A 13759-nucleotide genomic window follows, 5' to 3' on the forward strand; every position below is an offset into this window, starting at 1 on the left:
TTTGTCATGAAAAATAAAACTGCCATACGTGTCTTCGGACTTACACTTTCTAAAATAAATGTAAAAATTTAAAGTAATACAGAAAAGTACAAAGTAAGTTAAAAAATCACCCCAAATCCCATCACTTAAGGAAATCACTATTCATATTTTAGTTAATATTCCTTTCTGCTGATATATTTATCTGAATTTCATATTATTTCTCTACTAGAATTAATAGGTCAAAAGATTTGGCCTCGCTTAAGGCAACGTGTAATTCCTTAGCCTTGAAATTTAGACCTAGCGATACCTACTTCTTTTTTAGATTTATTTTAATCTTTCAAACCCAGAATATGCCAGAAATCGCCACAGCAGGCAAGGCCGTATTTTATTCCTTCTAAAACCAAAGCCATTAAAGTTGAGAAAGGTGTTACGGTCTCGACTCCACAGAAGCAAAAAAAATAAGCCACTTTAAGCCCGAGGCCGGCGCTCTCCTCACGTGACGCAGGCGCTTTTCCTTTAAACGCCGGCTCACATGATGGCAGAAGCGCACACATGGAGGAAATTCACGCTGTCAGCGTAGAGAGTCATTCCTCCCCGACCTTCCTAACCCTAGGGTTTCTGGCGTCCCCTCTCCGGAAGCCACAATTCCTCTGGAGACTTGTCTTCCTCATCCCCTTCGTCGTGTCACCCATTCTCTCTCCTTTCCTTTCCGTTAGTCGCGGGTCCTAGAGCCCCTTCTCTTCTCCACTAGGACTACATTTCCCAGGAGGCATCGCGGGTCCCGCCCCCGGCAGCGCGCAGTGTAGGTCGGGGGCTGAGGTCCCAGTGTCACCTCGCCGCGTGCGGCGCGGAGCAAGCGCACTACAGGTTCCGTAGCGCCTCGCGCGCGAGCCGGGCCGGACCGGGTAGGTTTGGGGCGGGGCGGAGTGGGGCCGGGAGAGGCCGGGGCTGGCTGGCGGGCGGGCGGGCAGGCGGAGGAAGGGGGTGGGAGCGGAGGCGATGGAGGGGAGGAGTGGGGGAATGGGGGAGGGAAGGGGAAGGGAGGCGGGAGGCGGGGCCGAGCAGGAGCTGGAGCCGGAGCCGGAGTCGGAGCCGGCGGTTGCAGTGGAGGCGGTGATGTCGGTGCAGGTCGTGTCAGCAGCGGCTGACGCGAAGGTGCCTGAGGTGGAGCTGAAGGACCTGAGCCCCTCCGAGGCGCAGCCGCAGCTAGCACTGAGCACGGCGGCCGTGAGCGCCATGGCCCCCGCGGCGGGCGGCGGGGACCCTGAGGCTCCAGCTCCCGCTGGCGAGCGGCCCCCGGCCCCTGGCCCGGGCTCGGGGCCCGCCGCCGCCGCTCTCAGCCCTGCCGCCGGGAAAGTGCCTCAGGCGTCGGCCATGAAGCGCAGCGACCCTCATCACCAGCACCAGCGGCACCGCGACGGCGGCGAGGCCCTGGTCAGCCCCGACGGCACCGTCACCGAGGCGCCGCGCACAGTCAAGAAGGTACTGGGGCCAGGCTGCCTCTCGCGGAGAGGGAGGGAGGGGGACGGCAGATCCTCTCGGCTCGGCGGCACCACCCTCCACGCCCTCCCTTCCGATCGTGGGAGCAGAGAGACCCGTTCTCCCCTCACACCCGGTCTCCGAGAGATGCCCCCACCCGGCCCCAGTGCTGGGGAGCGCAGTGTCCGGGTGGCCCTCCGGTACTTCGCTGTGGATAGCGTGGAGGGAGCGCTCTCCCCTACTACTTGGAATAGGCAGGAGGAGGAGAGGCACCTAATACTACTCCTCCCTACGCCCCCGACATACTCTCGTGTGTTGTTTTTCAGACTATCCGGGGAGAACACCCCGATGGCATAGAAAAACCTTACTGCTTGTGAGAGTTCCCCCAGCAAAAAGCGGGGACAGATCTTTTCTATTTGGAGAACGAGTAAGCAGTAGTTCCCTCGCATTGGAATTCTCAGTTGTCTGGTTTCTGTGCAGATGATGACTTTCTGCCTTTCTGTGGCCACTCGCTTCCATCGAGCAGTACTGATGCTGTGCTCTTCATTCCACGTACTGCAGTATCCTGGCATCTTCTCTGAATGTAGAAGGGTGATGGAGAGATTCTCTTTACTCTTTTCTCTGGGGTTTGTCCTCTCTGCTCAATAGCTGGTCACCAGGATTGTTAGACTGTGTATGAAGAGAATGATTGTTCTATTGGTTCCTTTACTATGATCTCAAAGTGTTAGGAAGAAATGCTTCTACTTTTAGGAAAGGCGAGCCTAGTGGGGCTTTCTGTCTCAGCTGTCACCTTCTTTCAGACATAGTTTTGAAGAGGCAGTAACCTCAGAACACCAAGGAGTAAGAGTGCCTGGATGTGTGATACTCTCATGTTACTCTTACAGTGGCTCTCCCTGGGGTGTCTCTCTTCTCATAAAGCTGAATCAGCACAGAAAAAACGGGCAAATACTGGAAAAGACTGAGATGTGGGTCGTATAAAAAGAGATGATGGCTCTAATTTCCAAGGCACAACATGTTCCGAACACAGTGATTTATGTTTATTGTTGCGAATGATTTTTAATTGCGTTCTCAGAGCAGCAATAAAGTGGTGTAAAGTCTATATGGGTTTTGCTGTAGAACTCGGCTGGATTGGAACCAGCCTAACTTTTGTTTGTAATAGTCTCATGATTAAGGTCTAAAACAGATAACCCTTTCATTCTAATTACCCAAATATAGGTGATAAACAAACGATGTCAGAGGCAGGACTGAAAGAATTTTCTTAATGATGCAAAAGAACAGTGTTCTTGTCATTTGCAATATGAAACTCCTTTGGGAGGAATTATAGGAGGAAAGAGAGGCAGGACAGGCATCAGTGCTGATAGTACCTGGATATGAGTCTGGAAATCTGAAACATATTTCTGACTAGTTGAGTTGCTTTATAACTTTGGCCAGATCTTTTCCCTGTGACTAAGGGTCTTTTTGTATAAAATCTGTAATTTGATTAGATTTCTTGAGGGCAAGAATGTTTAACAAATTACTTTTAGAACATGAGATTTACAGTCAGGCAGACCTGGATTTGAATCCTAGTACCCTCACTAACTAGCTTTTGGGTAATTTCCAAATTCTCTGACTCTAAGTTTCCTCTTCTATAAAATGAGGATGGCAATACCATTGAGGATTAGAAATATTTGTAGAGAGCTTTAGCATTGAACTTGGCACATATAAGTAAGAGCTTAAAAAAGGATAGCTATTATTATTAAGAATTGATTTTATTTTATTTCTCCTCCCATCATAGCTTAAGTGGATGCCACGATGACCTTCTCTGAAAGGTACATACAATTCAATAAATTCTATATAAAGAAGTTAGAAAACCACAGGCCAGTGTATCAATCTGTTTCTCTTACTTCTACATGTACTTCTTGATTATTTTCCTTGTTGTTGAACCACCTCCTTCCTGTTTTTCCTGCATCAAAATGTAAGTTCTATGATTCTAGATTTACTCAGCAGCCTCAAGGCTATGGAAGACAGGGCTAAGCTTGCCTTACAATGTTAATTGCAACCGAAAAAACAACTTCTCTGCTGAAAGTTAAGCAAGTGAAGCTCTGGGCAAGGATGCAGCTGTATGACACAACTAAAGGCATTGCCAAGCTACTTTCTGGGGACAGAGTCTTTTACTTTCTTGATATTGAATTGGCTAAATTATAATAAGTGCGTGAGACTGCCCTTTTTCCCCAAGTTGAAAGTCACCTCACCAAGGGACTGCAATGTGATATTTTTGTTTGTTGAGCCTTTCTTGATTCTTAGATTGTTTATTTAAATAATCATTCTGACCTTGACTCCCTTTTGCTTTTTTTACAGTGTGTGTGGGGGGGTACTAGGGATTTGAAATACCTGCCTTTGGCTGTGTAATTGTTGACTGTTGCTTTTGTTTTGTAACTGTCATACACAAGCTTTTTTATCTTAAGTCACATTTCCATTGATGGTTTCCCTTAATGCATTTATGTGTCTGTCATCAGCTTCCTTAGTTTTCTTACTTTGCTCAGCCACAGAAGGGAAATAAACTTTTTACGAAAGTCGGAATTCCCAAGTACAGTAGTTAGTAAGAATGAACATTTGGTGTGCAGGTTATTCAGTCACATCTTATCTTTGTAACTTGTGGTGCTCTGGGGACTAGATCTTGTCATCATGGCTATGATGTATTTGTATATAGCATCTTTCTTCATAAGCTCACATCAAGTGAACCCAACAAACCAAAAATCTCTGTAAGAAGTGATTTGTGAAATGAGAAGATAAGTTCCACAGTGAATGCAGGAGTAATAGTTGAGAGGATTTCTTCCCTGAATTCTTGAAAATACAGGTTAATAGGAATGTCATAGCACAGCAGGGAAAACAAGGCAGGAGAGGATTTATTTCAGAGAAGTTAAAACTTTCTGAAAATAAGGCTGCGAGCCCAAGAACCGCAACTACTTTGTGCTTACGTCAGTATCAATAATGACTATGTTCAAGCAGATTCTTTATTTTTTCTTGGCACACGTATTAACCTTGCACTGGCTTTGTTGCTGTCAGCAGAGAATGAGTTGAGCCATGTTAGTGCTTTCTTGCCCTGAATTCCTAAGCTCTTGATTTGTTTAATTATAGATTACTCAAATGGAACCTTTTGGGTATAGGCATGGGAATGTGGGAGCAGTATGACTCGTTTTTGCCAGTTAGCAAAGTACTGCCCTGTACTATGTTCAGAAAGGCAATTGGCAGATTGACCCTAATAACAGTTACCATTAATTGGCCTTTTATATGCCAGGAATTGTTTTAGGCATTTTTCTAATCCTGACAACACCACACCAGTATAGGTGGCATTATCTCCATGTTATAGATAAGGAAATGAGGTCCAGAGAGGTAAAGTGCCTTGGCCAAGGTTATACATCTAGAAAGTCGCAGAAGTAGGACTTAAACCTCTGTCTTAAACCTTTGTCTGTTTCCATAGCCCATATTCTTTTCATTATGCCACACCAATTCTTTCTAACTTCTTGGTTGCTGGATTCTGGCTTTCTCCCAGAAGTCTTTCAGAATATTCAGTGAACTCTAAGGTATGTCTGTCTGGAGTAACGCGTTGGTCATCCCCAAACCAAAGTAAGGAGGGTCTGAGTCAGGGCTTTAAGAGGAGGATGGAAAAAAATTGTACAAATGTAGAACCTCAAAGAATTGTAAAATTCTTTGTAAAATTGTAAAAAAGAGGAGAAGAATATCTTATATACAGTTGGACATTGCTTAACGACAAGGATATGTTCTGAGAAATGTGTTGTTAGGCGATATCATGGTTGTGTGAACATCGTAAAGTGTACTTACACAAGCCTAGATGGTATAGCCTACTACACATCTAGACTATATAATACTAATCTTACAGAACCATGGTTGTATATGCAGTCCATCATTGACCAAAATGTTGTTATGTGGTGCATGACTGTATAGAAAAGCATTTCAAGATCTATGATGCTTTTTCACATTAGTAATTTACTGATAATCTGAGAAATTTATTCTTATTTTCAAAGTTATAAATAAATCTGGAGTGCCTGAGGAATATGCTCCTCCTTCCTGTCCAACTAACAGGTTTTCCCTGTTTTTTAAGTCCCACTATCTCTATGAATCAATTAGAGAATTAAACTTTTTGAAAATTAGAGGGGGCAGCATACTGTTATGCATTCCTGCTGTGTACCAGGCATTGTATTAGAGCCTTATATATACTATTTTATTTAGTCCTTTTAAGAACTCTCAGGGATAGGTAGTGTTATCCTTGTTTTATTGAGGAAGCTGAGGGTTGAAGAGATTAAGGAATTTGTCTCAAGGTTATACATTTAGCAATGTGATGGAGCTAACAGAACTCAAATGTGTTGGACTCCAAAGCTCAAACTCTGTTTCTTTTCAGTTGAAGTATTTCTCTGTTCAAAGCTCAGATTGAACCTTTTAAATCTTAGTTAATCTGTTTATTTTTTGTGGATGTTTTTATCTCACTAACAGGTAGTTTCTTTTTATTTATTGAACTTATTTAATGTCTAACCATACATTTACCAAATATTTATGAATTTTCTGAGAAAGCAGCTCTTATTTTATGTTAGCATAATTTGTTTTGTTTTATTTTGTTTTCAAAGGTTTAACTTTATTTATTTCTTTTGAGGAAGATTAGCCCTGAGCTAACATCTGCTAATCCTCCTCTTTTTGCTGAGGAAGACTGGCCCTGAGCTAACATCTGTGCCCATCTTCCTCTACTTTACTTTACTTTACTTCCTCTACTGGCCCCTATATTAGCATAATTTGTGAATTCTGTTCTCCTTGGACCTGGGAGAGATTGAACATTAAGTGTTTTTTTAGGGGGTTGCTCAGTGCTGAAGTTGCAATTGTGTATTTTACGTCTTAAGGAAGACTACTTAGGTCCTTAGTGTCCAGTTAATTCAAGAAATGGATAGTTCATGAAAAAGGGAGGGTGAGTTTATTATATCATTTCCTTGAAAGTGATCCTCTCCCTTACAGTGAAAGAAAAACAAAGGAGAGATTTTTGGAATCTTTATTCAGACTGTTGTCAAGTTGAGTTTATTAAAAATACGTAGTTTCTTTCATGGTAGTTCTTGCTTAAATACTTCAGAGAGGTACAACTGAGGTGAATGGGAGAATAGTCCTGGTAGTTGCCCTGGCCCTCTGCTGTGCCATCACGTTCAGGTGATAGGCACAATTAGAGGAGCTGAAATTCCATTTACCCAATAAGAGTTTAGTAAATTTGATCAGGTTTCTGTAGAATTTGTAGGAGCTTTTTTCTTTCTTCTTTTTTTTTTCCCTTCTTCTCCCCAAAGCCCCCCAATATATAGTTGTATATTCTAGTTGTAAGTCCTTCTGGTTGTGCTATGTGGGACACCGCCTCAGCATGGCCTGATGAGCCGTGCCATGTCTGCGCCCAGGATCCGAACTGGCGAAACCCCATGCTGCCGAAGCAAGCCTGCAGACTTAACCACTCGGCCGTGGGGCTGGCCCACTGTAGGAGCTTTTTATAGTCTAAATGACCTATGGCCTGAGATTCAGTGAAAGCTGAGCAGAGGAGAAAGCGGTGGATTGAAATTTCTTCTGTAACAGTTCTAAGTCTAAAACTATTTTTGATTAAATGACTTAAGACATATCATGTATATGATTTTCAGTCTCCCTCTTCTCCAACTATATTCTACAACAATTCAATTAGCCATTTTCCCCCTTGGACGCTGCATTAATAGCTTGTAATTTCCTATTCTTTTTTTCAAGGGTCTAGCCGTAGAAATGTGTCTGTTTGGGGCACCTGGTTCTTCTTAGCTCAGTACTTATGTTAAGGAAGGGTACACAGGTTTTAGAGCTACTGGTGGAGTTTCTGACTATGTATCAGGCTTTTCCTTAAAGCCCTTCTGAATACTGCAAAGCTGACATTGAAAGTTAACCTGAGACTAAAACTGGCTTCATCTTCCCTGCAAACTTATCTTCTGCAATGCTCTATTGTGAACCCTTTTGATCACTCTAAAAGATCTGATACTGTTGACTACCTTTTCTTGGAAACTCTTCTCTTGACTTCAGTTATAACTCTTCAGTTATGGCTACCGTTTACTGAATACCTACTGTCTGCTAGGCATCTCTCTCTCTCTCATCTCATTTAATCATAACTTTATCAGATGAAAATTATCTTTTTTCACAGATGAGAAAATATAAGCTCAAAGAGGATAATTAATTTGCTTGTGGCTTTGCCAACCTGTGATGCCTTTGGGATTAGTGAGATGAAACACTGCCAATAGCAACAGTGGGAGGCCTTGCTACACTGCCAACCCCCTACTTTTCTGACCAAAATCCCATGTGAAATCTGCTTAAGCTACTGCATGTAGGCTGCTGCTAAGGCCGCTCTGTGCACCCTTTTGGAGGGGAAGACTAAACCACCATACCTCATATCGCTGTTTACCTTGGTCTCTATGTGATGTCCAGTCATCCATTATCTTCCTAATACTCATTCTTTTACTACTCTCTTCATCTTCTCAGCTGATCCAATCCCCCAAAATCTTTTCACCGTCTTCTCTACAACTTGTCCCTCCCTTATCAGCACATGCCTATGCAGCGTCAGCCTCAGGCAGCAAGATCAAGTAACAGAGGCAACATTGGGGGTGCTGTTAGTGTGGCCCCTGTATCCAGAACATAATGGTGCAACCCAAGCTGCAGCATCTCCTGCTTGGCATTTGTAATCATGACATCTGCCAGGCCTGTTCTGTGTATGATTTTGGGTGGTGGTTTTTAGCTGTGTAGCCCTGAAGCAGGTTCTCTGCTCTGAAAGCTACCTCATATCCTTTCTGTAAATTCTTTTTCTGTTAATTCAGCCAGAGTTGACTTCTGCTGTTTGTGGAACTCTGAGTGATGTACTGGTTGAACCCAACCATCTGCCTTCTTAGTTGCTTGCATTGTTGGAGCAGAGAGTTGCTAGAGAAAATCAGAAAACCAGGCAGATTGATGTCACTATAAATTCATAACCATAGCCTCGTATGTGTAATCATCATTGCCTAGCAATGTTATGCATTTCTCTAGTAAGTTCACTTTACCACTCACTGCAAATGACTATTTCATACCATCTCTATTTATTTCTAATCTCACATATATGTATATTTTTTAAGATTGACACCTGAGCTAACCTATGTTGCCAGTCTTTTTCTTTTCCTCCTTCTCCCCAAAGCTCCCCAGTACCTAGTTGTATTTTCTAGTTGCAAGTCCTTCTAGCTGTGCTGTGTGGGACGCTGCCTCAGCATGGCCTGATGAGCCGTGGGAGGCCCACGCCCAGGATCTGAACCGGTGAAACCCTGGGCTGCCGAACTGGAATGTGCAAACTTAGCCACTTGGCCACAGGGCTGGCCCCACATGTGTTCTTTTTAAACCAGTGATATGCTTTATAGTCTATTATAAAAACAGAAACCACCAAAAGGTAATTCGCTCCTTTTTGTACCCCCCAAGTTTTGTATAAACTTAATTGCATCTGGGGCTCATCTTTTTCTCCTTCCCACCTGTTATGTTAGAAGAAGTATCCTTCATTCTATCAAGACCAGTCCCTCCACAGCTGCTCTAATCACATTCTCCTGTCTTCTTAAAGTACTTCCTTTGGTTACTTCCTCTTTCTACTACAGCCTTTCCTACTATTCCAACTTGCTCTAATCTCTCCCATTTGGAAAACTCTGCCTTCTGACCCCTGTATCTTTCTGCTATGATCCTGTCTTTCTACTACTCCCTTTCACAGCTAAGCTTCTTAAAGGAGTTTTCAGTACGTGCTATATACACATTTTTTTCTTTCCCTCAACTCTTTAACCCACTCCTACTCCAATGCTCTGACCCAGACAAAGCCCTCTTGTTAAAGTTGCTAATGTCCATCGGATTGGGAAACATTGCTGTCTTTTTTCCCCCCCAGCCCTCACCATATCAGACCTCTTGGCAGCATTTGACACCAACTTTTTTTTCTTTTGGCACCAACTTTTTACCAAAACACTCCCTTCTCTTGGCTTCCATGACACTGCTCTTTACCAGTTTTCCTCTTATTTCTCTGGCTGCCACTCCTCAGTCTTCTTTGTTGGCTCTTTCTACTTGATCCTGGGCCCTCTGCTCTTTCCATTGTGTTTTCTCCCTAAGTCATTGCTATGCCTTTGAATATCATCTATATACCAGCAACTCCTCAAATTATTTCTTTAGCCAGGATCCCTCTTCTAAATGCCAATCTTGGGCGTGTACAACTGCCTGCTTATAGTTGAACTTCAAAACTAAGATATCCAAAATGGCATTTTTTATCTCCCTGTCCAATCCCCAAAATATGTTCTCCTTGTTTTCTTCATATCAGTAAAATGCATTTATAGTATTTTTCTTTAAAACAATTGTTTTTAATTACAAAAGTAATACTTGAATATATTCTTGTGAAATAATTCAATCTAATAAAGCAGAGTCCTTCCTTGGCCTTTAGCTGGTCTCATTCCCCTCCCTAGAGGTGACCTTTGCTATCAATTTATCTTTTTGACCTTTTTCTCTGACTTTACATTTATATTGATACATAGAGAAATTTATAGATTTATAATAACTTGTACATAAATAAAAACACTATAAATACATTGTTTTACAGGTTGCTTTTTTCACTTAACAGCATGTCTTGGAGCTTTTTACATATCACTACGCATATCTCTATCTCATTCTTTTTAACTGCTGAATTGATTTCCAAAGTCTATACCATTATTATTTATTAAACCATTCTTCTCTTGATGTACACTTAACTTAATTTTTTTCTTTATAAAGTACTGTAGTAACTATCTGCATGCATTCTCTTTGTGTACATGTATAAGTGTTTCTCTAGGATAGATACCTAAAAGTAGAATTTTGGAGTTGAAAGATATCCACGTTTTGAACTTGATATATAATGTCATGTTGCCTTCAAAAATGTAGTACCATTTTACACATCAGCGAACTATATACAAGACAACCCTTTCACAAAACCTTCACCAATAGTGGATATTTTTATTTTTATTTTTATTTATTTATTTATTTATTTATTTGAGGAAGATTGGCCCTGAGCTAACGTCTGTGCCGGTCTTCCTCTATTTTGTACTTGGGATGCTGCCACAGCATAGCTTGATGAGCAGTGTGTAGGTCCGTGCCTGGGATCTGAACCCATACACCCTGGGCCACTGAAGTGGAGTGTGCAAACTTAACCACTACACCACTAGGCTGACCCTGGTGTTTTTATTAGCATTTTTCCCACTTATAATGAGGCTGAGAATATTCATGCATATATTGGCAATTTATTTTCTTTTTCTTGTAATTGCCAGTTCCTTAACAAATATTTATTGAGTGACTACAATGTGCCCAGTGCTGGGGATATAGCAGTGAACAACATAAAGATCCTTGCCCTCCTATTGACTTGTCTTTTTCGTGTCAGCTTGTAGGAATTCTTTGTATGTTCTGGATATCAATTTTTTGTGTATATGTTGCAAATATTTTTTCCTACTCTATTTCTTGTTGACTTATAACTTTATGATTTTAAAAGTTTTTATGTAGTCAGATTGGCCAGTTTTTTCCTTTATGGCTTAAACATTTTGTGTCTTAGAATGGCCTTTCCAACCCCAGGTTTATAAACAAATTCTTTTATATTTTCTTCAACTGTTTTTTTTTCTTTTGAGAAGATTAGGCCTGAGCTAACTGCTGCCAGTCCTCCTCTTTTTGCTGAGGAAGACTGGCCCTGAGCTAACATCCATGCCCATCTTCCTCTACTTTATCTGTGGGGCGCCTACCACAGCATGGCATGCCAAGTGGTGCCATGTCCGTAGCAGGGATCCGAACCAGCGAAACCCGGGCCGCTGAAGCAGAACATGCGCACCTAACCACTGTGCCACCGGGCTGGCCCCTCTTCAACTGTTTTAATGGTTGTGTTTATTCTGTTTTGGTCTTCAATCCATCTGGGATTTATTTTTGTTTGTAGTGTAAGATAGGGGCTATTTGTAATGTAAGAGAACTGGTTGTCCCCAAATAAAATTTAATGTTTTACTTTTTCGGGTTTGTACTCTCTTTCTTTCTCTTTAACTTGTCCTCCTTAACTGTTTTTCTTTCTTAAGTTTTAGCTAGACATGTAGAAGTCACTTTTGATTGAAGACTGTTATCTTTTTTTTTTTTAAAGATTTTTTTTTCCTTTTTCTCCCCAAAGCACCCTGCTACATAGTTGTATATTCTTCGTTGTGGGTCCTTCTAGTTGTGGCATGTGGGATGCTGCCTCAGCGTGGCTTGATGAGCAGTGCCATGTCTGTGCCCAGGATTTGAACCAACGAAACACTGGGCCGCCTGCAGCGGAGTGCGCGAACTTAACTGCTCAGCCATGGGGCCAGCCCCGACTGTTATCTAAGTCAAGAATGACACTAAAATTTGCCATTTTGGTAGTACCAACTTAGTGCTTATAATGAGTTATTCATAGAAGCACTGCTATTTTAGCAAATTCTACTTACTGTTTGTAAGTAAACATAGTTATTATTGTTTAGTGGGTATAGATTATTTTTTGATAGAAATTAGAGGGGCCAGTCTGGTGGCATAGCGGTTAAGTTTGTGTGCTCTGCTTCAGCAGCCCGGGGTTCGCTGGTTCAGATCCTGGGTGCGGACCTATGTACTGCTTATCAAGCCATGCTTTGGCAGGCATCCCACATACAAAATAGAGGAAGATGGGTATAGATGTTAGCTCAGCGCCAGTCTTCCTCAGCAAAAAGAGGAGTATTGATGGCAGATGTTAGCTCAGGGCTAATCTTCCTCACAAAATAAATCAATCAATAAAATTTTTTTAAAAAACATAAAAATCATTAAAAAAAAAGACATTGGAGCCTTAGCGATATCTCAAATATATATCCTGTGCAACAGTGGTCTGCAGAGGAACTTACCTTCTGCAGTTAAATTCTAAGTTGGAAAAATGTAGTACTGTGTGGTCCTTTTGCAAAATGAAATCTGATTTTTTTTTTTAAGACGTTGCCAAGAATTGAGTATGTGTGATGAGACAGTAGTCAGAGAAATTTTTGCCCTGATTAGATAGTTGTGTGTATCTGCCTTTCAAAGTTGACATTGCCTGCTCCAAGTTAAAGAAGGACTTCTTTTCCTGGCAGGTAGATAAAGTGTCTTCTTCAACAAAGCTTTGTTGGATAGAGCTTGACTGAGTTTAGTCTTGAGTCACTTTGCTTTGGGAGACAGAAATGGAACAGGAATTTTTTACTACATTCATGTCTGTTGTTTCTACGAGGGATAGATGCTAATGCTAGTTCCTTTTTAGGGTCTCTGCTGGGCTGTATTATAGAAATAGAGAAGAACTTTACTACTTTTGGATACTTGTCTAATAATCTCTCCTGACACATTGTGAGCTTCCTTTGTGCAAAAACCGTTTATGTGTTGTGTGCTAAACACTGATAAGAGATAGAGTTATTACAGCAGCAGAGTATCATTCTTGCCCTCAAGGAGAGAGTACGGAATGTAGATATGGAAATAAGTAAATACAGTATAGTTTGATATGAGCAATACTGGAAGCAGGAATTGTTGCAGTTTGAAGAGATCAGCATTGAAATCGAGGTGTATCACGTTAGGGAAACTAGTTGGTTGTCCACCCAGGAGGCTTCACAATGTAGTAGAACCTTTGTGAAGTTTCCATGTTCCAGCTTTGCAAATCCAGAAATTCACATTTTTAGTACACCTAGAGATCATTCACCTTTTAGGACTGGCTCGTTCAAGCCAAACTCACAAGAGACTCATATTTAAAACAAAATGATAAATTCTAATTTACGGTCAGGTGTATAACACTCAAGCTGATCTGATACACATGTCAGTAAGAGGATACTTCGGAAAATCTATCATGGGAAATCTAATTATAGGTAGAGGCAGTAGTTTGGAATCTTTTAGATCCTTGCCACTCAAGCTGGTCCATGACCAGAAGCATTGGCAACACCAGGGAGCTTGTTAGAAATGCACAATCTCAGGCAACTCTGGTTCTCTGCTAATGTATACCCACCAGAACCTCAGTTTCTTACTCATTGTTGAATAATGTTGACTTAGCAGTTGGTCTTATTTCATGTTTCTCTTCTATGAAACCTCAGAGTAGAGAAGTAAGAAATTCATTTTAGGGTTTTGTGGAAGGGTAGACATCTATAATAAAACTTATAAAACTTGTAATCAAATACTTGATAGACATAGAGACATAGAAACGCAGACAGGCACAGAGATGTAAAGACAGACACACAGTGATCCCTCACATACAGCAGAACCCCTCACGATCCCTCTATCCAGACCCTTC

The 13759-nt window shown here is 41.7% G+C and overlaps 1 protein-coding gene across 14 annotated transcripts in view; it reads left to right on the forward strand.

The window, feature by feature from the left end:
* The first annotated feature begins 501 nt into the window (after nucleotides 1–501).
* The window catches only part of AHCYL2 (adenosylhomocysteinase like 2), a 168791-nt gene continuing 155533 nt past the window's right edge, over nucleotides 502–13759 (forward strand). For 2 of the 14 annotated variants that reach the window (XM_070616555.1, XM_070616556.1), the window contains exon 1: nucleotides 1025–1461. In XM_070616555.1, coding sequence (XP_070472656.1) covers nucleotides 1096–1461 — 366 coding nt within the window. In that variant the 5' untranslated portion in view covers nucleotides 1025–1095. Of the gene's footprint in view, nucleotides 885–961; nucleotides 1462–13759 lie in introns of those variants that run through there. The other 12 variants (XM_070616562.1, XM_070616569.1, XM_070616572.1 and 9 more) reach the window with 12 other exon arrangements.

This window comes from Equus przewalskii, chromosome 4, assembly GCF_037783145.1.
Source record: "Equus przewalskii isolate Varuska chromosome 4, EquPr2, whole genome shotgun sequence".
Classification (NCBI taxonomy): domain Eukaryota; kingdom Metazoa; phylum Chordata; class Mammalia; order Perissodactyla; family Equidae; genus Equus; species Equus przewalskii.